At 43.1% G+C, this 24,427-nt stretch overlaps 1 protein-coding gene and 1 long non-coding RNA gene across 10 annotated transcripts in view; one reads left to right on the top strand and one right to left on the bottom strand.

Moving 5' to 3' along the window:
• The first annotated feature begins 12,050 nt into the window (after positions 1-12,050).
• Positions 12,051-24,427, top strand: part of EFCAB2 (EF-hand calcium binding domain 2) — a 174,380-nt gene continuing 162,003 nt past the window's right edge. For 7 of the 9 annotated variants that reach the window (XR_004030046.1, XR_004030043.1, XR_004030044.1 and 4 more), the window contains exon 1: positions 12,606-12,717. Coding sequence is in view for 4 of the 9 variants with exons in the window: in XM_030812567.1 (XP_030668427.1) it covers positions 12,693-12,717 (25 nt within the window). In the remaining 5 variants the exon portion in view is untranslated. Of the gene's footprint in view, positions 12,081-12,601; positions 12,718-24,427 lie in introns of those variants that run through there. The other 2 variants (XR_004030047.1, XM_030812568.1) reach the window with 2 other exon arrangements.
• On the bottom strand, positions 12,091-12,918 carry LOC105739712. The gene has a single exon (XR_004030042.1). It is a non-coding gene; the product is annotated as an uncharacterized LOC105739712 (long non-coding RNA).

Here is a 24,427-nt window from a genome sequence, read left to right as displayed (position 1 = left end):
TTCCACTCACTTTGGAAAACAAAGTATTAAACAATTACTAAAATTTTGAACTGGAAAGGTCTCTTTCAGATTTTCTAATCCAACTCAGAGTTCCACAGAGATTCAGCCGAAGTCAGCACCTGAGGGAAGAGTTAGGAGTAGAACCTCAGTCTACGGTTTAGTGTTACAAGTTTAGGGCTTTCTTTACCATGTTTGTTGCAAATTATGCCCCCAACTAGCTGAAAAGCTACTTCAATATAACAATTCCTATCAAATACAATGATTTTAGTTTGGGTATAAATGGTGCCAAAGTAATTCTTCTGTTGGTAGCTAATAGGTCTGACTGCTTAAGCTAACTAAAATACTTATTTTCTTATTTGCCGAAGCAATAGCTGTCTCTAATTATTTAAAAGTTATCAAATAAACTGGATTCAGTGGTGTGTGCCTGTAGTCCCACCTACTCAGGAGGCTGAAGTGGGAGGATTGCCTGAGGCCTGAAGTTCAAGACCACACCCACACATACGTGCCCGCACGGGTGCGTGTTACAGAATAAAAAGAATGGGGTTACACTAATTCTTTTTTTTTTTTTGAGAGGGGTTTCTTGCTCTGTCACTCAGGCTGGAGTGCAATGGTGTGATCTCAGCTCACTGCAACCTCCGTCTCCCAGGTTCAAGTGATTCTCTTGCCTCAGCCTCTGGAGTAGCTGGGATTACAAGTGCACGCCACCACGCCTAGCTAATTTTTTGTATTTTTAGTAGAGACAGGGTTTTGCCATGTTGGCCTAGCTGATCTCAAACTCCTGACCTTGTGATCGGCCCACCTCGGCCTCCCAAAGTGTTGGGATTACAGGCGTGAGCCACCGTGCACAGCCTACACTAATTTAAAATGTTACTAATAGGGGAGACTGGTGGGGAGGCTGGCAGAAAGGAGGTATACGGGAGCTCTACATTTTGCTTAATTATTTTGTAAACCTAAATCTACTCTAAAAATAAAGTCTAATAATAAAAGCAAAGATAGAATGATATTGATGCATAGTCCTCTTTAAAAATAGGCTTGTGTCGGCCGGGCGTGGTGGCTCACGCCTGTAATCCCAGCACTTTGGGAGGCCGAGGCGGGTGGATCACGAGGTCAGGAGATCGAGACCATCCTGGCTAACACGGTGAAACCCCGTCTCCGCTAAAAATACAAAAAATTAGCCGGGCGAGGTGGCGGGCGCCTGTAGTCCCAGCTACGCGGGAGGCTGAGGCAGGAGAATGGCGTGAACCCCTGGGAGGCGGAGCCTGCAGTGAGCCGAGATCACGCCACTGCACTCCAGCCTGGGTGACAGCGAGACTCCTTTTCAAAAAAAAAAAAAAAAAAAAAAAAAAAAAAAAAAAAAAAAATAGGCTTGTGTCTAGCTGAGATCACTCTCTTCTACTGTATTTTAGCAATAGTGTTTTGCTATGGACTATGATGAAGTATTAAGGGCCAGGAGCAGTGAAGGTTGGACAGTTTGGCCCATTTATGGTTTAGCACAGATATGGAGGGCATGTAGGTGTCTAGGCCCTGGATTGGAAGTGAAATTTGCCCTTAATGTCATCAAGACGGTGATCCTATTTCACATTTTTGATCCCCAAATTCTTTTTTTTTTTTTTTTTTTTTTTTTGAGATGGAGTCTCGCTCTGTCGCCCAGGCTGGAGTGCAGTGGCACGATCTCGGTTCACTGCAAGCTCCGCCTCCCGGGTTCACGCCATTCTCCTGCCTCAGCCTCCTGAGTAGCTGGGACTACAGGCGCCCGCCACCACGCCCGGCTAATTTTTTGTATTTCTAGTAGAGACGGAGTTTCACCTTGGTAGCCAGGATCTCCTGACCTCATGATCTGCCTGCCTCGGCCTCCCAAAGTGCTGGGATTACAGGCGTGAGCCACCTCGCCCAGCCTAAGGTCTAACATTCCTAAATGACACTGGAGCAAAAATAGAAATAAAATTCAGGCGTCTAGAGCCCTGGCTTCCCCATCATGCTGTTCACTGTTAAAGTGATCATTAAAAAATTATAATACAAAGAAAGACAGGGTAACAGTCTTGTGAGCACTCATATTTTGAAGAGAAAGGCGTTAAAAAGAAGCTATACATGAGTCTCAATTCTGCATAGGTGTGTTTTTTAAGATCATTTAGGGAAGGTTTTGTGTTTGTTGCCATTAGTTTTAAAAGTATTAAATTCTTGGTTATATCCCCTTTTTTAAAAAAATTGTATTTGCCCTAATCATATAATAACATGAAAAACATTGTGCGATCAAGGCAAAAAAATAAAGTGCTAGATTTAGTTATTTGGTTTGAAGTAAGCCACAACTAGTGTGAAATTTCTACTTAATATTCTATCTAAAGGTCTATGAATTCAAAGGCCTTGAAACCCACGTAAGGCACCGAAATAAAATAATTTAGTGAATAAATTTAGCCAAATTACTTAAATCCATAATCTCTTGGTTTTTACAAATAGGAATAACTCACCACTTGTCTCCTGGGAAAGATACTTAGTCTATTCTGATGACACTTCTATGGCATTTTGGATTGCCAGTTGATAATTTTCAAAAAAGGTAGATACAAGGCTCACGCTTGTAATCCCAGCACTTTGGGAGGCCGAGGCGGGCGGATCACGAGGTCAGGAGATCCAGACCACGGTGAAACCCCGTCTCTACTAAAAATACAAAAAGTTAGCCGGGCGTGGTGGCGGGCGCCTGTAGTCCCAGCTACTCGGAGAGGCTGAGGCAGGAGAATGGCGTGAACCTGGGAGGCGGAGCTTGCAGTGAGCCGAGATCACGCCACTGCACTCCAACCTCGGTGACAGAGCGAGACTCCGTCTCAAAAAAAAAAAAAGGTAGATACAAACCATTGCTGGGTATGCTGTGGCCATGTGAGGGCATAGTATACATGCTGTATACTATTCGAAGGAGAATGTAGCTTTGGTAGGTGAGTATTTCAAGTTTGTGGGTCATTGTTACCAGCTGTGAAAGGACCTCAGCAACTGCAGAGCAGCTATCATGTTTGTGTACTCCCTGCTGGACCTAGAAGACAGTCCTGCAGCTAGTAGGTGCTCCAGAAGCATTTTCTGAATGCCAAGTGAATCGTCCCCCTCCAAGAATGGAGAGGGAAGCTAAATGAACAAGAGCCCCCCAGGAGTTTGTGCCTGCCTTCCTTTTACCACTGGGTGAGGAAGGATTACGAATATGTAAGAAATGAGAGGGACTAGAGAATGAGGTAAACCCTTCAACAGTTACCCAGCTGTCCCTTGGCCTGACTTCCCCTAGCTCCATGCCCCAGATGCAACTCACTTTTCCCTTTCATCCAAGCCTTCCTAAAAATAACTTCCTTTTCTAACCTCTCTCTCCTGTCACCACTGTTCATTTCCAAATCTCACACCTTCCCTTACCTCCTTGAAAATATAGCTGACCTGAAAAAAAAAAGGCAGGGGGTAAAGGTGGGGGAAGAATATAGAGAAAAACCCAGCCAAACCGTGACGATGTTTTACCATTATATGTTTGCATTGCGTTGCGTAGTGACGTTCTCTGTTGAAAATGGGGCTGCAGATGCTTGTTCTAGTGTAGTTACTAGGTAATGTGGAACTTCAGTAAGGAGTTAGCTTCCAGCTCACAAGAACGTTTAGTCTCAACTGATTTTTACTCTTAAGCATCTTATTAAGTGTAAGTGTCCATAACCCAGGCCTACACAGTCAAGGTCAGGTACTGCATTGAGTCATTTTCTGCTCAATTTTTTTCCTTGCCCCACCTATACTGTAACCTTTTAAAAAAATAAGATACAAGGTTTCAGTCTGTCACGCAGGTACGCAGTACAGTGGCAAGATCATTAACCTCGAACTCCTGCCTCTCAGCCTCCCAAAGGAGGCATGAGCCACCGTGTCTGGTTCAATTTTCTGCTCAATTTTAAAGCTCAAAATAGTATTGTAATTGCTCATAATATAAAACATAGTACAAATTCACTTTTTACTACTTATCTGCTTGTTGATTGCATATTGCAATTTAAAAATCCACATACTGCCGGGCATAGTGGCTCATATCTGTAATCCTAACACTTTGGGAGGCTGAAGAGGGTGGATCACTTGAGGTCAGGAGTTTGAGACCAGCCTGGCCAACATGGCAAAACCCCATCTCTACTAAAAATACAAAAATTAGCCGGACACGGTGGCAGACACCTGTAATCCTAGCTACTTGGGAGGCTGAGGCAGGAGAATCACTTGAACCCAGGAGGCAGATGTTGCAGTGAGCCAAGATCATGCTACTGCACTCCAGCCTGGGTAAAAGAGAGAGACTCTGTCTCATAATAATAATAATAACAATAATAAAATAAAAATCCACATACTGTATACATATAACTGTTTACTCAGACCCAGGATATTTTTCCTTTGTCCTATCAGAGCCTCATGGACTACCATTCATCTGGGGAAACTCTGGGAAGGAAAATTAACTATAGTGCTGGCAGCATTGGAATGGTCGGATGACAGAGGAGCCATGTGTGCCGTGTGTCAGGCAGATCCTCTTACCATCTCAGAGGGACTCAATGAACTTTCTGAATCAGGAGCCATGTTTGTAAAAATTTTCTAACATTCCAGAACCTTTATAAATTTCTGCTTGCTAATTTTATTATCCTATCTCTTTCCCCATAGCTCAGCAGTAAAACTCTTTAAATTTAAAAAAAAAAAAGTACATGATTACATTCAAGGGTAACAAGGAGGGTGGAAGCTAGAAAGATTGGGAGACTCTAGCCCCCTTCACAGTGCCCCTCGACTGTCCCCCCACTGGACGGTGTATGCCTCCCTCCGGGGGAGAAAAGCAGGCTAAGCCCCTGGGGCTTGATACACGGAGGAAAAGAAAAAATCCAGAGTAAGATTCTGGCTGAGCAGTAGAGAGGCTTCGCCTTTCAGAGAAGCAATTTTGGGGATCTTAACTCTTGGTTTCCTCATCTTTCATATGGAAATATTAGTATATTTCTTATAGGGCTATTGTGATGATTACATAAGACAGTCCATGTAAAATGCTTGACATACTTCCTAGAACACAGTAAATGCTCCAAACATTACCATTATTGGCCCTCGAGTCACTGGAGGGTGACACAGACGTAGTCCAGAGAAAGTAAATCAAGGCCTGGTGCGGTGGCTCACACCTGTAATCCCAGCACTTTGGGAGGCCAAGGTGGGTGGATCATTTGAGGCCAGGAGTTCAAAACCAGCCTGGCCAACGTGGTGAAACCTCCGTCTCTACTGAAAATAAAAATATTATCTGGGCGTGGTGGCTGCATGCCTGTAATCCCAGCTACTTGGGAGGCTGAGGTATGAGAATTGCTTGAACCCGGGAGGCAGAGTTTACAGTGAGCCGAGACGGTGCCAGTGCACTCCAGCCTGGGTGACAGAGTGAGACTGTTTCTCACAAAATTAATAAATAAATTTAAATTAAAATCAAATCAAGCCACAAGTTAAGAGAGAACTATAGATTGCCTCCATGTCCAAAATGGTGAATCAAGGCCGGGCACAGTGGCTTACACCTGTAATCCCAGCACTGTGGGAGGCTGAGTTGGATGGATCACTTGAGGTCAGGAATTTGAGACCAGCCAGGGCATGGTGGCACATGCTTGTAATTTCTGCTACTCGGGAGGCAGAGGCACAAGAATTGCTTGAACCCAGGAGGCAGAGGTTTCAGTGAGTCAAGATTGCACCACTACACTCTGAGTGACAGAGTGAGACTGTCTCAAAAAAACAAAAACAAAAACGGTGAATCATCTTATCTCCATTTTACAGATGGGGAAACTGAGGTTACAGAGAGGAAGTAACATGTCCAAAATCTTCCAGCTAATGAGTAGTGGACTGAGATTCAATCCTAGACCCCTTTACCTCCTAAGACCATTTCCTTGTTCTTCTATACAGCATTATCTCCTGATGTAAATGTTAACATAAATGAAACCTAATTTTGAAGATTTATTTTTGGAGCCGGAACTAACAAAACATTCCAAAATCAATTAGCAGCATATTTTTACACTTTTCCTCTATTTTTACATTGAGGAGGAAGAGGCTGTGTGAGCAATCATAAACACGTATTGAATCTTTGGATCAGCTACCATCCTTCACCTTTGAGGTTTTATTTTCAATAAATAAAGAACAGAGACTTAGCCTGGCAATAAGTGTGCCTGAAAAATGCTGCTTGGGCCAGGAAGTGTTTAAGCAATGAATTAAATCGTGACTTGCTGTGTCAAGGTCTGTATTAAAGAGAAACAGAAAGGAACATGTGCTTTTGAGAGAAACAGGGCCAGGGTGTGATTTTTCCAAATGCTTTAAGAGCTGTGGTTTCATGTAAGTGTTACTTGCAAGTTGCCCACAAATGCTGCCGCCCAGGCTTCCTGCGCCGGGTCTCCCTGGAAAGCCTGAACGAGCTTTGGCACTGAAAATGATCTTGTCCAGGGCCAAGAATTTAACACAATTAAATTTCTCCCTCTTGACTGAGAGGCCTGAAACCTAAAGCTGCAGAAAGGCAGGAAGGAAAGAGAAGCATGAAGGCGAGAGCCCACTACTAGCTTATGGTAGAGGAGTAAATTTCGCCTCCACTCCCGCCTTCCAAGAGCCAGCATCTGGCCAGAAGTTTAGTTTCACTCTTTGTCTTTCCAGACGAGGACAAAGTGCTTGCCATTATCTGGTTTCTTTAAAGTCTCTAAGAGTCTCTGCCAGATGCTTGGGTTGATATTTTGAAGCAGTAAAAAAGAAAGAAAGAAAAGCAGAGAGAGAGGTGACTAATTCTGTGGAGAATGTTTGCTCTGAACATTCTTCTCTAAATATTTGGGTTATTAAAAGGATCTAACAATATCTTATTTTATAAAGAAGCAGAAAAACAGTGATGGCTGGGCCCAGTGGCTCATGCCTGTAATCTCAGCACTTTGGGAGGCTGAGGTAGGATTGCTTGAGGTCAGGAGTTCAAGACCAGTCAGGACAACATAGGGAGACTCCATCTTTACAAAAAACAAAAAATTAGCCGGGCATGGTTAATCCTGGTTAGCACACCTGTAGTCCCAGCTACTTGGGAGGCTGAAGTGGGAGGATGACTTGAGTCTGGGAGGTCGAGGCTGCAGTGAGCCCACCACTGCACTCCAGCTTGGGCAACAGAGCGAGACTTTGTCTTAAACAAACAGACAGACAAAACAGTGACTCTGAAATCAGAACTAGATTCCTAACCAGCTCTCTTATTTACTGGCTGTGAGCTTTAACCAAGCCATTTATGTGAAGATGTAGTATTTTTATCTGTGAAACGGGAATACTAATACAATACAAAGTACCTCATGCAGCTTAATAAAGAAGAACTACTTTTATTACTATAACTCTGTAATGAAACTGTGTCCTTATTCTGTTGTATTCTGATAGGGATTTCCTTTTGAGATCATCAGCTCAGGGACTCATCTATGAGGAGGGGTGGTGTCTTCTATGAAGGGCTGGATATTTTTGATGTTGATCATTCAGGGAAGGCATGTATCCTCAGTTAGGAAACTGAAATTAGACCAGAGAACTACCTCCCTCCCTTTCATTGTCCTGCATCTACACCTCAAGGAATCTAGATACACTTACGGGCCCTCCTGAATAGCAAAGTGGAAACAAGGAAGGGGCCACAAGCTGAAGATGATAAGCTGTATTAAGCTGTATGTTGTAAACCAGATCGCATGTCATACAGGCAGCAGATTACACAGTGAAGGGTAGAAACCCTGAAGTCAGAACATCTCCCGTTGTGCATTTGAAGCATTAGAAAAGCAAACTCTCCCAGTGGAAGGTGAATTTCAGGACAGAAGGCGGGGTTTGGCGTCTGAGTGCTTCTTCCCAGGTGGAACGGGGGCTTATTTCAGTAGATTTCCTTGCAAGTCCTTAAACTTTTCTAAGCTTTCAGTTACATCTATTGCGCCTCGTGAAAACTCTAAAATAGGAAGTTTGGACATTGTTACTTCTATTTTTATGAGTTAACTAAGTTTTAAAGAGATTACATGACTTGCCCAGGATCATGAGATTAGTAAATGGCAATGCCCAAGGAAAATCCAGTTTTTTTAAAAAAAAATTATTTCCAGTCCAGATTTCAATTATCTCCATATTAGGAAAGTAAACAGGGTGTGAAGGATTTTTAAACTATCATTTTGCATTATTCACACCACTTACCCTTTCCACTTCACTCACATATTAGGTAACTGAGCCAACTGCATTCAAAAGAAACATTTTCTGGGGGGGGGAAGGGATAGCAGTAGGAGATATACCTAATGTAAATGAGGAGTTAATGGGTGCAACACACCAACATGGCGCATGTATACATATGTAACAAACCTGCAGGTTGTGTACTAGAACTTAAAGTATGATAAAAAAAAAAAAGTATAAATAAATAAATAAATTCCTTTAAAAAAAAAAAGAAACATTTTCTGTGTTCCTCATGGGCACATCACTGATGGCTGTCTGAACAGATTTAACTCACTATAAATTCAAGCATGCAAAAGGACATAACCTGTACATATCCATCTGGCTCCATAGAGTAATTAATCAAATAAGTGTAATTGTCTAAAACTATGTGCTTGCTTTTCTGATTTAGCCCTAAGTTTATATATCCATGAGTGGGATCAAAAATGATTTTCCGATTCTAAATTTCTGAAAATCACTATGAGATGTTTAAGTGAAAAAATGCTTTGGCAGCATACAATATTACAAGTTACTCAAGCTATAGCTCAGAAGCTATATATATATATATATATATATATATATATATATATATATTTTTTTTTTTTTTTTTTAAGATGGAGTCTTGCTCTGTCGCCCAGGCTGGAGTGCAATGCCATGATCTTGGCTCACTGCAACCTCTGCCTCCCGGGTTCAAGTGATTCTTCTGCCTCAGCCTCCAGAGTAGCTGGGACTACAGGCATGCGCCACTATGCCCACCTAATTTTTGTACTTTTAGTACAGTAGAGTTACACCATATTGGCCAGGTTGGTCTCGAACTCCTGGCCTCGTGATCCGCCCACCTCGGCCTCCCAAAGTGCTGGGTATACAGGCATGAGACACCGTGCCTGGCCGCAAAATATATTCTAAGGAATAAAAATGATTGTAGTTTCCCACAGTCCAAAGCAAGCTAATAATATTTAAAGAGTTAAAAGTGTAATATAATCATCGGTCATGTTTCTACAACCAAAGAGAGTTGAAAGGAGTCAAATATCAGCATAATGCAGATAACGTACTCACTGTCATTGTGGGCCTTTATTATTTGGATAATCATTTTCACCTTGTGGAGACTTTTCCAGAATTATATACTTTTATACCTAATCAGCAAATTGGGCAGTTGAAAAGTATGTATGAAGCACCTAATAGGTGCCCCAATTAGGCTAGGTAGTGTGGGTATATAAAAAGGGTTTATAAAGGGGTAGGCTCCTATTCAAACCTTAGTGGGGTCAGGAGATGGGGAACTTAATTAACATACATTAAATATTTTTTTACTCACCCACACCTAGAGAAACAGTACTGTTTTAAATGTGCTGTAGGAGTTCAGAGAAATAATGATTAATGTGGTTTGGAATAAATTAAATAATAAAAAGCTTTGCTGAATACAGTTAGTTTAAAAAATATAAAAATATAGGGGGGTTTGCAGAGAAATCTGTTCAACTCTTAAAATAATAATTTTTAATTTATATATGTTTATATAAGAATTCCATTTTATTAACATGAAATACTAGTACTTTTTTGGGGGGATGGATTCTTGCTCTGTCATCTGGGCTGGAGTGCAGTGGTGGATCTCGGCTCACTGTAACCTCTGCCTCCCGGGTTCAAGCGATTCTTCTGCCTCAGCCTCCCGAGTAGCTGGGATTACAGGCATGAGCCACCACACCCGGCTAATTTTTCTATTTTTAGTAGAGATGGGGTTTTACCATGTTGGCCAGGCTGGTCTTGAACTCATGACCTGAAGTGATCCAGCCGCTTTGGCCTCCCAAAGTGCTGAGATTACCCGTGAGCCACCGCACCTGGCCCAGTACTTTTACTGATGAAAAATGTAATGTAAAAGGAAAGTCTGTCTTACATACAGTAAGTGCCGAATCTGGGTCTTTTTTTAAAAAAAGTCATTGAGAAGACTTACTCCTTTCTTAATTTTTAAGACATATTGCAAACGGAAAAATTGTACTAGATACTGGGGATATATGAATGAATAATGCTGTTTCTGTCTTCAAGACCTTACTGTTTGGTAGGTGGAAGCAAGTGAAGGAACGAAGGCACTGCAAATCAATGTGGGAGGCTCTATGAGTATGGGGCCACACAGGAAAACGCTGAGAGGGAAAGCTTCAATGAGTAGGTGACTTCAAGGTCATCCTGGCCAGACACGGTGGCTCACACCTGTAATCCCAGAACTTTGGGAGGCCCAGGCAGGCGGCAGATTGCTTGAGCTCAGGAGTTTGAGAGCAGCCTGGGCAACAGGGGGAATCCCCGTCTCTACAAAAAATACAAAAACTAGCCAGACATGGTGGCGCGCGCCTCTCCTCCCAGCTACTTGGGAGGTTGGGGTGGGAGGGTCACTTGAGACCGGGAGGCGGAAGTTGCAGTGAGCAGAGATCGCACCACTGCACTCCATCCTGGACGACAGAGTGAGACCGTCTCGAAAAACAAAAGATGAAAAGAAAAACAAAGGTCATCCTGCAGGACAACCAGGAGGGGACAAACGTGTGTCTGTGGGAAGCTGAAATGTTGGCGGGGGAAGGAGCAGAAAAAGGCATTCCAGAAAAAGGAAACTGTAAACACACGAAAAAGCAGTGAATGAATAGGAAGCCTGAGACCAAACTTAGGGTTTCCTACACTTATTTCAAAGCCTTTCATTATCTATATGGAGAGGTGGAGTCTTCACAAATATTTAGATCATATTGACTGAGATTTAGATATAAATGAATACTAATAATTACTTTTCGTTATTTTGGGGTGTTAAAAATTTACTGTAAGGCTGGGTGTGGTGGCTCACGCCTGTAATCCCAGCACTTTGGGAGGCCGAGGCGGGCGGATCACGAGGTCAGGAGATAGAGACCATCCTGGCTAACACAGTGAAACCCCGTTTCTACTAAAAATACAAAAAATTAGCCAGGCAAGGTGGCGGACGCCTGTAGTCCCAGCTACTCGGGAGGCTGAGGCAGGAGAATGGCGTGAACCCCAGGGGGCGGAGCCTGCAGTGAGCCGAGATCGCGCCATTGCACTCCAGCCTGGGCTACAGCAAGACTCTGTCTCAAAAAAAAAAAAAAAAAAAAAAAAAATTTACTGTACAAGATTGTATTTGTTTTAAGTATCTTCTAACATGAGCCATTTTGTAGTGATTCAGTTGTTTATATTCAATTTCAATCCAAAAACTGACTATATTTTTCTTTATTAAAATAACTTTTTCTGTAGAAGATACCCATTTGATCACAGCACCAAATGGGTATCTTCTACAGAAAAAGTTATTTTAATAAACAAAAATATAGTCAGTTTTAGGATTTCCTGAGAGATTATAGAAACAATAAAAGCATTAAAACTGTTGTCATTAAATACGAGTACCCTGTATTTTGAAGGCTCTTAAAATTTAGTTTATAAATTGCTTTTACATAACACAGGCACTGAAATACCATTTAAGATTAGTTTTGAAAATAGGTGTTCGTTTGAACCACATCATTAGGTATTTTATTCAAAGCTCTTTATAAAAAGAGCTTTACTATATTCCAGTATAGTAAACTTATCCAGAAAATAAGACAAAAATTTAACTTCATGCTATAGCTGCGAAGTTTCCGGAAAGCAGGATTTAAAACTTCCATTGTAACTTTAACCAGCGGTCATGTCAAATTTCACAACTAAGAACATTTCAACGCATGTAATACTGAGCACAACATGGGCACGTTTTTGTTGCTATGAGAACCTTCTATTTTGTATTAGACATTGCAGCCTTGACGACGCAATGTTTGTGTCTATTTTGCGCATGTTTTTCTACAGCTATTCCTCTCTAGTAATAGTCGAATGGCTCTGGTTTCCTTTTGCGCCCGGCCCAGTTTTTCCGTTTTAGCCTCAGTTGTCATAGGCTGTGCTGTCGCTTTCTCTGGGAAAGAACGGTGAGGACTGGACGGGAGAAACCGGGAAGGCAGGCGCGGCCGTTCTGCGGCAGCCAGGCCGCTTCCCGGCGGGAGACGGGCTGTGAATGGGAAGCCGGAGGAAGCTGGGCCGCGGGCTGATTCTATCACCCCCTTGGGAGCCCAGCTCTTCACCTAGCTCTCCGGCGCTTTTCAAAATCTGCAGCTAACAACAAAAATCGGGCAAAGCCACGTCGCACAAACAGGACAGGAGGGGGCGAGGGGTGTCTGCGCGCGCGTGCTGTCCCCAAATGGATGAGAAATAAGGGAAAGGAGGGGTTGGGGACCGTGTGATGAAGCAACACTGCTAGGCCCGGGACAAGTGCGGCTCCGGCCTCGGGTCTGGAGGGACAAGGCTGGGGGCCGGGTGGCAGACGGCGCCTCTGGTCTTCCCCCAGCGCGAGGGTCGTGGCGGGAAGCGGGGACAGGGCGCGCGCTCGGAGCCTCCTCCCCGCCCCGCCCAAGGGTCTTCCTCCCCCGGGATTCGGAGCGGCCCCTCCCCCAGGCCAGGCTCGCCCGGGGCGCTGAGCAGGCCGGGACTCCGCGGCCGAGGTTATCGTTAGGCATCTCCCAGGCGACCGGCTCCGCAGCAAGATGGCGGACGAGAAAGTCAGGGAAGGTAAGGTAGGGGCGCCGGGGAGCCGCTGCCCTCGCCGCCCGCCCCGACCCCGAGCTGCACAGGGAAGCGCCGGGTGGGGTGGGCCCTCGTCCATCTGGAGTTCCCACCCGCAGGGAAAGGGCGGCCTGAGGAGGGGACCACCCGGCAGCAGCAGTCACCCTGCCCCCGTCCTCGCAGCCCGCCCGGCCCGCCGCTCCGCCCCGCCCCGCCTCTCTCCCCTCCTCCCGCCTTCTTCTTTCTCCTCCCGCCCTCTTCCCCCTCTTCCCCTCCTGCCGCCGCGTCCTCCTTCCCCCTCCCTCGGAGGCCGGGCCTTGGCTCCTGCGTTGGCTGCCCCGGAGGCGCCGGCAGGGGGTGCTGATAATGGCGTCGTTGTTCACGGTCGCGGGGAAGCCGCCGCCGCCTCCACACCCTCGCCGGGGGTCTTGGTGCCTCAGGCGCGACGCCCGTAGCTGTCCAGGCTGTGGGCCCCGGGGGGGTGGCCTGGGTGAGGAGGAGTTCTGGCCGCCAGAATCTGACGGGATCCTCTGTTTGCGCCGAAACCCCGCCCTGGCGCAGCCTGATGGCGTTCGCGGCCACCATTTTGCCTCCTTAATGAGGACGCAGGAGGACGGTCTGGAGGTCACAGTCGCTGCCTCTGTGCTTTCCGGTCGTCCGAAATGCCTGCCCCGCGGCCGGCTAGCGCCGCGCAACTGGCCTAGTGTCTTGTCTTAAAAAAAAAAAACAAAAAAAAGACACACGCCCAAACAGCAATTTTAATAACGACGAAAAACCAAAACCTGGCGGAGACCTTGGAACCGCTGTGCGCCGGCCGGGCCTCTCCCAGGGGACCACCCGGCCCCGCGCGGTGGCTGCTTGCAGAGGCGGGACTGCGCTTCGAGGCTTAAGGTCGCCAGCTCAGAGGCATCGATGTGTTTGTTGCCTGTGCGGAGACGCCAAAAAGTGATTTACGTTAATTTGCAAGACCGTTCATGTTTTCAATTCATGGTATGATTAAAACCCGATCCTTGATTACCATGCCCTTAGGTACTAAAAAATAATTGTGTTTGGTAGTTGGAAAAGTCACCCCAAAATATCCAAAAAGCCATGAAACAGTAAAGGTAACCACGTAGGAAGTGAAAATAATATTCCTCCTTTGTTTTCCTTCTGGAGTGCTCAAAACACCCTCTCAAACCATTTTTCTCAGCATAGAAGCAAGTGTGGTCAGGTTAACATCTAATATTTACAAGGGAAGAAACGAATCCTGAGATATTTAGTTAGTTGTTCCGGTGATCGCAGAAAATCGGCGAAGAAACACATGAAAATGTGCCAATGGTCTACCTATTGATAACAAGGATACTGTGATTTTTATATAATATTAATCTGAGAAGCCAGGATTATTTTGTAGGTATTACCTTTACGAAGATGCCCTTACATACAAAGAAAAGGGTAATTTTAAAACTTTCCCAGAAAAATGGATGGCTTATTTTTGTTCTTTATTTACCAAAACAACAAACAAAAAACCCAACAAAACCATTAGGAGATAAACTAGCAAGGTAATTACGGATATTTATTTTCTTAAAAAAGACTTGGTTAGGTCAGCACGAGAAAAAACGCACTGGAGTATGGTACAAATACAGTATTTATCGTTTTATAAAAATTGAGAGCTTTCCTGATTTTTCAGCTTTTGAACAATATTTTTCTATTTAAAATAAATTCAGAGAAACAATTCTGTCGATAACTCATAGAAGAAGTAATGACTGTTAAAAGTTGGATGCCATTCATTCAGAATACATATATTCAATGCCATTATGTAGATAAGGCATTCTACTTAGAACTTTGAAAGATACAAAGATGAAAAGGATATTGTCTTTGCTTCCAAGGAAGGTGAGATCAGTAAGGGAGATGAGATATATACAAATGGGAGGGCCGGGCGCGGTGGCTCACGCTTGTAATCCCAGCACTTTGGGAGGCCGAGGCGGGCGGATCACGAGGTCAGGAGATCGAGACCACGGTGAAACCCCGTCTCTACTAAAAATACAAAAAATTAGCCGGGCGTGGTGGCGGGCGCCTGTAGTCCCAGCTACTCGGAGAGGCTGAGGCAGGAGAATGGCGTGAACCCGGGAGGCGGAGCTTGCAATGAGCCGAGATCGCGCCACTGCACTCCAGCCTGGGCGACAGAGCGAGACTCCGTCTCAAAAAAAAAAAAAAAAAAAGAAAAAAAAAAAGATATGTACAAATGGGAGGGAATAGTTAACTGGGCTGAGTAGTCTTGGTGCCAACCACTGTGCTAGGTGTGTTTCCTTGTAGTCCGTGGACAGCAGCCTGGACATCACTGGCTGCCCCCAACCTAGTGAATCAGTCTTCATTTTAACATGTTTGTAGGTGATTTGTATGTACATTAAAGTTCGAGAAGGTCGGGCGCGGTGGCTCACGCCTGCAATCCCAGCACTTTGGGAGGCCGAGGCGGGCGGATCATGAGGTCAAGAGATCGAGACCATCCTGGCCAACATAGTGAACCCCGTCTCTACTAAAAATACAAAAATTAGCCGGGCGTGGTGGCACGCCCTGTAGTCCCAGCTACTCCGGAGGCTGAGACAGGAGAATCCCTTGAACCGGCGAGCTGGAGGCTGCAGTGAGCCAAGTTTGCGCCACTGCACTCTAGCCTGGCGACAGAGTAAGACTCCGTCTCAAAAAAAAGCAAAAAACAAAAAGCAAAATAAAGTTCGAGAAGCACTCATGTGCTGTATCTCATTTATTGTTAACAGTTTTATGGATTAACTAATTGCAGTTTGAAGGGTATTATGAAATAAAGGCATTTTGTCAGAGAATAAACTAAGTAGAGACTCACTTTGGTGATAAGATCTTTTAATGGAAATAGTCCATTACTATATTTGACTGTCAGCTACTGTATTTTGAATTTTCAGAAATTACATCTAACCACTTAATCAGAATTGATTAACTTTTGAGGATTCACTCAACTAAACTCATAAAAGACTGATGTGCAAACCCGAATGATTTATTAATTTAAATAGGGGTATATACATTGACTTGAAGGCTGATTTTGGCAATGTAGTACTAAGCTTCGGGTAGTGTGTATTTCAGAAGTCATTTGATGACCATGGAATCACACAAAAGAAAGGATAATTTTGAAGGATGTGTTCGTTACCCTGTAAGTTCCAAAAGATCTGGGACTATTTCTGATCTGTTAATACAGAGTGTTGTGCGGAGTGCTTGGAACATGGTAGGCAATCAGTAAATATTTGTTGAATTCAGAACATTTGAATTAATCAAAGACAGCTTATGTTTTAACCAAAGCATTCCTAGCTATTTTCCCCAAACTTATTCTATACCTAAAAGTACACAAAACTTGTTTTGGGTCTCTTTTTCCCTCTGCTTTACCAGTAAGATACATTCTTCTATTCCATCTGGCTCAACAAAACCTTTTATTTCACAATGCCATGGTATTCACAAGCATGTCTTTAAAAAACAACTACAAAAAACCTCATTGTAGAAATACACGTATGTTTTAAATAGTTCATCTTTAATATTGAGATTTCTAAAAGTTATAAAGGGGAATAAGTTTCAGGGTACCTATCCTATCCACTCGTCTTCAACATTTAGAGATTAACTTTGATAGAAGTATTGAGAATATTGATAAGAAAAATTACCTAAATTAGAAGGGGCTATTGTGCTCAAAAAACTTTTCTCTAAGATTATGTACATTGAAGTTTTTATACTTATTTGTAGCATTTTTTGCTTTCATACAGTATAATTTATTTTTTCATAGATTAAAAATTATACAGAATTATATTAGCTAAAAGTTTAAACTTTAGAACCAAATTATTCTTAAAACCACTTTTTTAACTGAAAGAAGAATGTTTGAAATGGGATAAGAAAAAATATTTTTGAAGTTTTATTATTTTTCCAAAGTTTCCTCAGCCAGAACATTTTTTGTTTTGTTCTTTCTTTTCCTTCTGTTTTGTTTTGTCTGTTTAAATGGAGAGTCAATGCAATTGTTGATTCTTTGGCTCCTTAAATCTTCTTGTTTCTGTCTCTGAGAGAATGTTATATAGGACTGGAAGGATCTTGTGTTTGTAATTAGACTCACGTCTAGGAAACAAACTGCTTAGGTATAAAATTCTAACTTTTGGCAGCCAGTGAGCTTTGGAAAGTAAGAACTTTTTAGTAAGCTGCAGATATTAAAAGCTCACTCTAGGATTTACTATTTTTGTTTGTATTAAAATATTCTTTGTTACTTTGCATGCTTTGATAACATTGCTTGATAAAGTGCCTCTACTTCAATTATCAACTCCTAAATGGAAGAGGTTTTACAAGGTTTGTTGTTTTGTTTTTGATTTCCTTCATTGTGCCACTCTTTTAAAAACCCAACATTTGGAAATATAAAGTAAAAAACAGAAATTACAGGTGCCTATTACTTTATAAAAAGGGTTCCCTTAAATAATGACTTTTTTTTTTTTCTTTTATTTTGAGACAGGGTCTTGCTCTGTTGCCCAGGCTGGAATGTAGTGGTGCAACCTCTGTTGCCTAAGCTGGAAGGTGGTGGCGCCATCACGGCTCACTACAGCCTCAACCTCCTGGGTTCAAGTGATCCGCCCCCCACCTCAGCCTCCCAAGTAGCTGGGACTACAGGCACAAGCCACCATGCCCGACTAATTTTTTTAATTTGTAGAGACAGGGTTTTGCCGTGTTGGCTAGGCTGGTCTCGAACTCTTTTTTTTTTTTTTTTTTTTTTTGAGACAGAATCTCGCTCTGTCGCCCAGGCTAGAGTGCAGTGGTGTGATCTCGGCTCACTGCAAGCCCCACCTCCTGGGTTCTCGCCATTCTCCTGCCTCAGCCTCCCGAGTAGCTGGAACTACAGGCGCCCGCCACCACGCCCGGCTAAGTTTTTGTATTTTTAGTAGAGACGGGGTTTCACCTTGTCAGCCAGGATGGTCTCGATCTCCTGACCTTGTGATCTGCCCACCTCGACCTCCCAAAGTGCGGGGATTACAGGCGTGAGCCACTGCGCCCGGCTCGAACTCTTGAGCTCAAGTGATCTGCCTGCCTTGGCCTCCCAAAGTGCTGGGATTACAGGCATAAGCCACTGTGCCTGGCCTCATAGTAACTGTTGATAGTATAGAGTGTAGTCTGTGGGACAGTACAAAGGTTGAGCTTTGAAGTAAGACTTGAATCTGAATTCCCTCTTCCCCAAGCTCTAATTATCTGATCTTAGCCGAGATGCTAAACATAAGTAGCTTCAAGTTCCTCAGCTGCAAAATGGGGATAATTATACCCCCAATATTTCATAATGTTGTAATAGGGACAATGTTTTCTTATTCATTTTTACATCCCCAGCACCTACCACAGTGCTTGGCATCAAAGGAATGCTGAGGCCGGCTCACACCTATAATCCTAGCACTTTTGGAGGCCAAGGCAGGTGGATCACTTGAGGTCAGGAGTTCAAAACCAGCCTGGCCAACATGGTGAAACCCTGTCTTTACTAAAAATACAAAAAATTAGCCGAGTGTGGTGGTGCATGCCTGTAATCCCAGCTACTCAGGAGGCTGAGGCAGGAGAATCGCTTGAACCCAGGAGGTGGAGGTTGCAGTGAGCTGAGATCGCGCTACTGCACTCCAGCCTGAGTGACAGGGTGAGACTGTCTCAAATAAATAAATAAATAAATAATATAATAAAGGAATGCTGAATAAATGGGAAGGAAAGAGTTTGGTACATATCTAGTGAATTAGTAAGTATTAGTATCTGCTTAACATAAAATATAAGAGTTGGCCAGGTGTGGTGGCTCCTGCTTGTAATTCCAGCACTTTGGGAGGCTGAGGTGGGCAGATCACCTGAGGTCAGGAGTTCCAGACCAGCCTGACTAACTTGGTGAAACCGTGTCTCTACTAAAAATACAAAAATTAGTTGGATGTGGTGGTGGGTGCCTGTTATCCCAGCTACTCTGGAGGCTGAGGCGGGAGAATTGCTTGAACCTGGGAGGTGGAGGTTGCAGTGAGCCTAGATCGCACCATTGCACTCCAGCCCGGGCAACAGAGCAAGACTCCGTCTCAAAACAATAAAACAAATAAAACATAAGAGTTAAGAAAACTTTTAAGTCTTACCATTTGGGATCATACATAATGCATTCCTGCTTATTTCTGGGGTAATTTAATAAGTTTTCTTCCTGTTTTAGACCAATATAAATATCCAGTTAAGACTAACCAAAGAAGAAAACTAGCTTTTTGAAGTCTAATTTGTTTCCTGTTATTCAGAATAAAAAAAAATTTGAAGAAAAACTGGACTGAAATTTGTTTTTGCACTGATATATAAAATTTACAGAAATGTCTCAAGAATAGTCATAATTTTAAAGATCAAATGGACAATGAGATACTACCTCATGCCTGTTAGGAAGGCTATTATCACCAAAAGTCCTCCAAATAATAAGTATTGGTGAGGATGTGGAGAAATTGGAACCCTCATGGACTGTTGGTGGCAATGAGAAATGGTGCAGCTACTATGGAAAGTGGTATGGCAGTTCCTCAAAAACTTAAAAGTTGAATTACCATTTGACCCAGCAATTCCACTTATGGGTATATATCCAAAATAATTGAAAGCAAGGTCTCGAAGAGATATTTGCACAACCATGTTCATAGCAACATTATTCACAGTAGGTAAAAGGTCGAAGCAACCCAAGTGTCCATCAGTGGATGAATGAACAAACGAAATGTGGTATATACATGCAATGAAATACTATTCAGCGTTCAAAGGGAGGAAATTCTGACACATGCTACCACTTGAATGAACCTGAAAGACATCATGCCAAGTGAAATAAGCCAGTCAAAAAGACAAATACTCTATGATTCCACTTACATGAGGTACCTAGAGAAGTCAAATTCATGGAGACAGAAAGTAGATTGCTGGTTGCCAGGGGCTGTGGGGAGGGGAAAATGGGAAGTTGTTTAAGGAGTATAGAGTTCCAGTTTTGCAAGATGAAAAAAGTTCTGGAGATTGGTTGCACAGCAGTGTGAATGTACATAACACTATTGAACTATACGGTTAAAAGTGGTTAATACAGTAAGTTTTACATTATGTATATTTTACCACATTTTAATAAATAGAAAATGTCGAGTACATTCAGAATGAAAAAAAAAGGTACATTGTTTTTCAAAGGCAATTTGGAAATCTGTATTAAAGAATAAATGATGATGGCTAGGCAAGGTGGCTCACATCTGTAAACTCAGCACTTTGGGAGGCTGAGGTAGGAGAATTGCTTGAGACCAGGAGTTTGAGACCAGCCTGGGCAACATAGTGAGGCCTCGTCTTTGCTAAAAATAAAATAAATAATAATAAGTCAGGGGTTCCCTCTCAGCTTTGGAGCCCCCCCTCCCTCTGTCTGTACAGGGAAGCTTCTTCTCCCTTCCTTCTTGCCCCTTCTTGCCTATTAAACTCTCCATTCCTTAAAACCAAAAAAATAAAAAATAATAATAAAAAGCGATGTCCACATGCTTTGAACTTTAATATACTTCTGGTTATTTATCCTTAGAAATATATTCTGAAAAGAATAAAAAATGCTATAAGCACAAAAATGATCAATGTAAAGTTATCTATAAATTTGAAAATATAGATAAAATTTGCATGTCCAACTAATGGGGCATACAAAATAAATTGTTGTATGTCCACTTGTTGGGTTGCAGCCAAATATATAAAAATTATATGTGTAAATGGGTAAGGACACGTGAAGGAGCTCAGGAGATGATGATAGCAGGGTGATTAGACTTTTAGGGGCACTTATTTTTAAAATCTCATTTTAATGTCAGTTCTACAAAACTTTAAAAACCCACTTAAATATGCTAATTAAAAATTATTCGTACCCACTTGTGAAAGTGTGTTTACCAGATCCTGTACTTGACAATACTTTGTAAACCTCTAGTATGGATTTTATAGATATTAAGACTGTAAAAAAGTAATTTTGGTTTTTATTTTTATTTTTTAAGAGATGAGATCTAGGCTGGGCGCAGTGGCTCACACCTGTAATCTCAGCACTTTGGGAGGCCGAGGCAGGCAGATCGCCTGAGGTTGGGAATTCAAGACCAGCCTGACCAACATGGGAAAACCCCATCTCTATTAAAAATACAAAATTAGCTGGGCATGGTGGCACATGCCTGTTATCCCAGCTACTCGGGAGGCTGAGGTGGGAGAATCACTTGAACCTGGGAGGCGGAGGTTGTGATGAGCTGAGAGCGCCATTGCACTCCAGGCTGGGCAACAAGAGCGAAACTCTGTCTCAAAAAAAAAAAAAAAAAGAGATGAGGTCTCACTCTGTCACCCTGGCTAGGGTGCAGTGGCTCGATCACAGCTCACTGTAGCCTCTACTTTCCGGGCTCAAGTGATCGTCCCACTTTGGCCTCCCAGGTAGCTGGGACTACAGGGGCATGCCACTGTGCCCAGCTAACATTTTTATTTTTGGCAGAGATAAGATCTTGCTTTGTTGCCCAGGCTGGTCTCAAACTCCTGGCCTCAGGCAATCCTCCCACCTTGGCCTCCCAAAGTGCTGGGATTACAGGCTTGAGCCACCACATCTGGCCCATAATTTTATTTTTTTAAATGCACTAGTAAAATTAGGAGTTTAAAAACATGGGCTAGAATTTGGACATTGCCTTTTTTTTTTCTTTTGAAGATTTTGCTTGTTAGTGTCAATTTATCTGACCTTTGGTTCAAAGAATTTCCATCTAATGAGGAAGATAGGCAGCTAAGGAGATAGTGATACAATAATGTGATAAATGCTATGATAGTTGCACATGTATGATGATTGGGTGCCTGGGGAGAGTCACCTGATTCACACACACCCTCTTTAAATTATAGCCCCTTTTTATTCCCTCTCATAGCTATTTGTTTTTTTTCCTCTTTCATACTATATTTTGTAATTACCTGTAGATGTGTTGTTTGTTGTCTGCTTCTCCTTCTTAGACTCTTAACTTCCGAAAGGATAGGGGTCATGCTCATGCATATACCCAGAACATGGCATATAGCTCAGTATTTGCTGAATGTTGAATAAAAGTTGGCTTTCCGAAGGAGATAACTGAAGCTTATTTATTTATTTATTTATTTTGAGACGTAGTCTTGCTCTTGTTGCCCAGGTTGGAATAGAATGGCGTGATCTTGGCTCACTGCAACCTCTGCCTCCTGGGTTCAAGTGATTCTTATGTCTCAGCCTCCCAAGTAGCTGAAATTACAGGTGTGTGCCACCATGCTGGACTCATTTTTTTGTATTTTTAGTAGAGACAGGGTTTCACCATGTTGGCCAGGCTGGTCTCGAACTCCTGACCTCAAATGATCTGCCTGCCTCGGCCTCCCAAATTGCTAGGATTACAGGCTTGAGCCACTGTGCCTGGCCTAATTTTTGTATTTTTAGTAGAGATGGGGTTTCACCGTGTTGGCCAGGCTGGTCTGGAACTCCTGACCTCAAGTGAACCGCCCACCTCGGCCTCCCAAAGAGTTGGGATTACAGGTGTGAGCCACGGCTCCCAGCCCCAAGCTTATCTTGAAGGTATAATAGCCCAGAGAATAAGTAGGGGATGGATATTTCAGGAAGAGAAGAAATAACATACTTGAAATTGTGAAGATTCAATATGGCCAAAATTTAGGATGGGTTAGGAGATGTGGGAATTTTTATTCTTAAAGCACTAGTGAGTGATTAAAAATTTTTAACAAGATGGGAGACTGAGGCAGGATAATCACTTGAACCCAGGAGGTGGAGGTTGCAGTGAGCCAGGATCGCGCCACTGAACTCCAGCCTGGGTGACAGAATGAGACTCTGTATAAAAAATAAAAAATAAAAGGTAATTTTTTTTTTAAACAAGACACAATCATATTTGTTGTCTAGAAAAATCACTTGAGCAAGTGTGTTCAGTGGATTAGATGGACTCCAGGTTTGGGACTCCAGGTTTGTCCCAATATAGTAGTCCAGAAAGATAAGACCCTGAACCAAAGTAATGGAAGTCAGGAATGAAACAAGGAGATAGGCTAGAGGAAATGGATGGATTTTGTAATAGGACAGATATGAATATTGAGTCAGGTCAGGGACACGGTTTCTGGTTGGGTAACAAAGAATAAGGAGGAATAGTAGAGTTATGTAAAAGTTCTAGTCTTGCACATGTTGAGTTTAGGTGCCTGTGAGGCATCCAGGTTGAGATATAACATAGGCAGCACTGTGTGCTTGGTACCTAAATACCTACTGAATGAAAAATGAGAATGATGTGTGTTGGATCACTTGAATGTATCCCTCTATAAGTGGTTGCAGTCTTGGGAATGGTTGAGTATGTCCAGAGAAAATGGATACAATAAAAAATAATGTTGACTGAGGCCGGGCGCGGTGGTTCACGCCTGTAATCCCAGCACTTTGGGAGGCCCAGGAGGGTGGATTACCTGAGGTAGGGAGTTTGAGACCAGCCTGACCAACATGGCAATACCCAAAATACAAAAATTAGCCAGGTGTGGTGGCAGGCATCTATAATCCCAGCTACTTGAGAGGCTGAGGCAGGAGAATCGCTTGAACCCGGAGAGGCAGAGGTTGCAGTGAGCTGAGATCACGCCATTGCACTCCAGCCTGGGCAACAGAGTGAGACTCTCTGTCCCCACCTCGCCACCCTGCTGCCAAAAAAAAATGTCGACTGAAAGGAGAAGTGACTAGGATCAGAACTCTGGGTAAAAATCAGTAATTGAACAGAGAAAAATAACTTGTGAATAAGATCGAAAGCACCATTGCAAAATCATGGGAAAATGAGCAAATAGTGTCACAAAAGCCAAGTAGGAAGAATTTCATGAAGGAAGCACTTAAAAATGTTGGGAAAAACCCCCCAATGGTTAACATTTATAGAGCACTTACTCTGAAGTAGGCACTGAGCTAAATGTTTTACGTGTCTTATGTCCTTTAATCCTTACAATAAATCTATGTGGTAGGTGCCTCTGTTACCTGCTTTGCACAAATAAAGAAATGGAGGCTTAGATAGGTAAAGCAGACTTCCAGTTTCAGCTCAAAAGGTAAGCGCTTGGAGGTCATCACTCCGGTTGCTCCTGGAGTCATAAACTGGAAGAAATATTTGTTAATTTTGACAAATTGCTGGAGGCTGCATGTGGACTGTCATGAGAGTGAGAAACTCCTTGAGGCCTGCAGTCTTAGGAGGTCCCTCACACTTCCTCCGGTTATACTCCTAGGAACCCCACTGGGTTATTCTGGTGAAGAGCCAAGCAAGGTTGGTTTAACAGGGGAAGGGGAAAGCAACGCTTTTGAAATATGCTGGTGCATTCTTCATAAAAAGGCCAATTTCAGTGCCCTCTAGTCTGGTCTTATCTCAACAGATGGGAAAAAGCTGAAAAACACTTGTGAAGGTCACAGCCCATTGACACAGGTCCACTAAAAGACTGAGATTTAATCATAAGATGATAGAATTCTCCTCACCCATACCTTACCACCACGTCAAAGGAATACAATTCAGTACAATTGACAGTGGCTTGCAGCTGGAAGACCTACAAGATGGAGACTCTATTTAAGGACAAGTTCTTAGGGAAGCCTGAAGAGGAATCTGGCACCTACAGCTACAGCAAACATTAAACACAGCCCTACTCCTAGCCAGATTGAGGTAAAGCCTCACACTAATGGCTGATTATTATCATGTCTGTCTGCCCACAAAAAATGACAAGACATGCTAATAGGCAAGAAAAACAGTCCGAAGAG

The sequence above is a fragment of the Nomascus leucogenys genome, chromosome 5, assembly GCF_006542625.1.
Source record: "Nomascus leucogenys isolate Asia chromosome 5, Asia_NLE_v1, whole genome shotgun sequence".
In the NCBI taxonomy this organism is placed as follows: Eukaryota; Metazoa; Chordata; class Mammalia; order Primates; family Hylobatidae; genus Nomascus; species Nomascus leucogenys.
The sequence above is the reverse complement of the archived record's forward strand: the minus strand, read 5'-3'. Positions and strand labels throughout refer to the sequence as shown.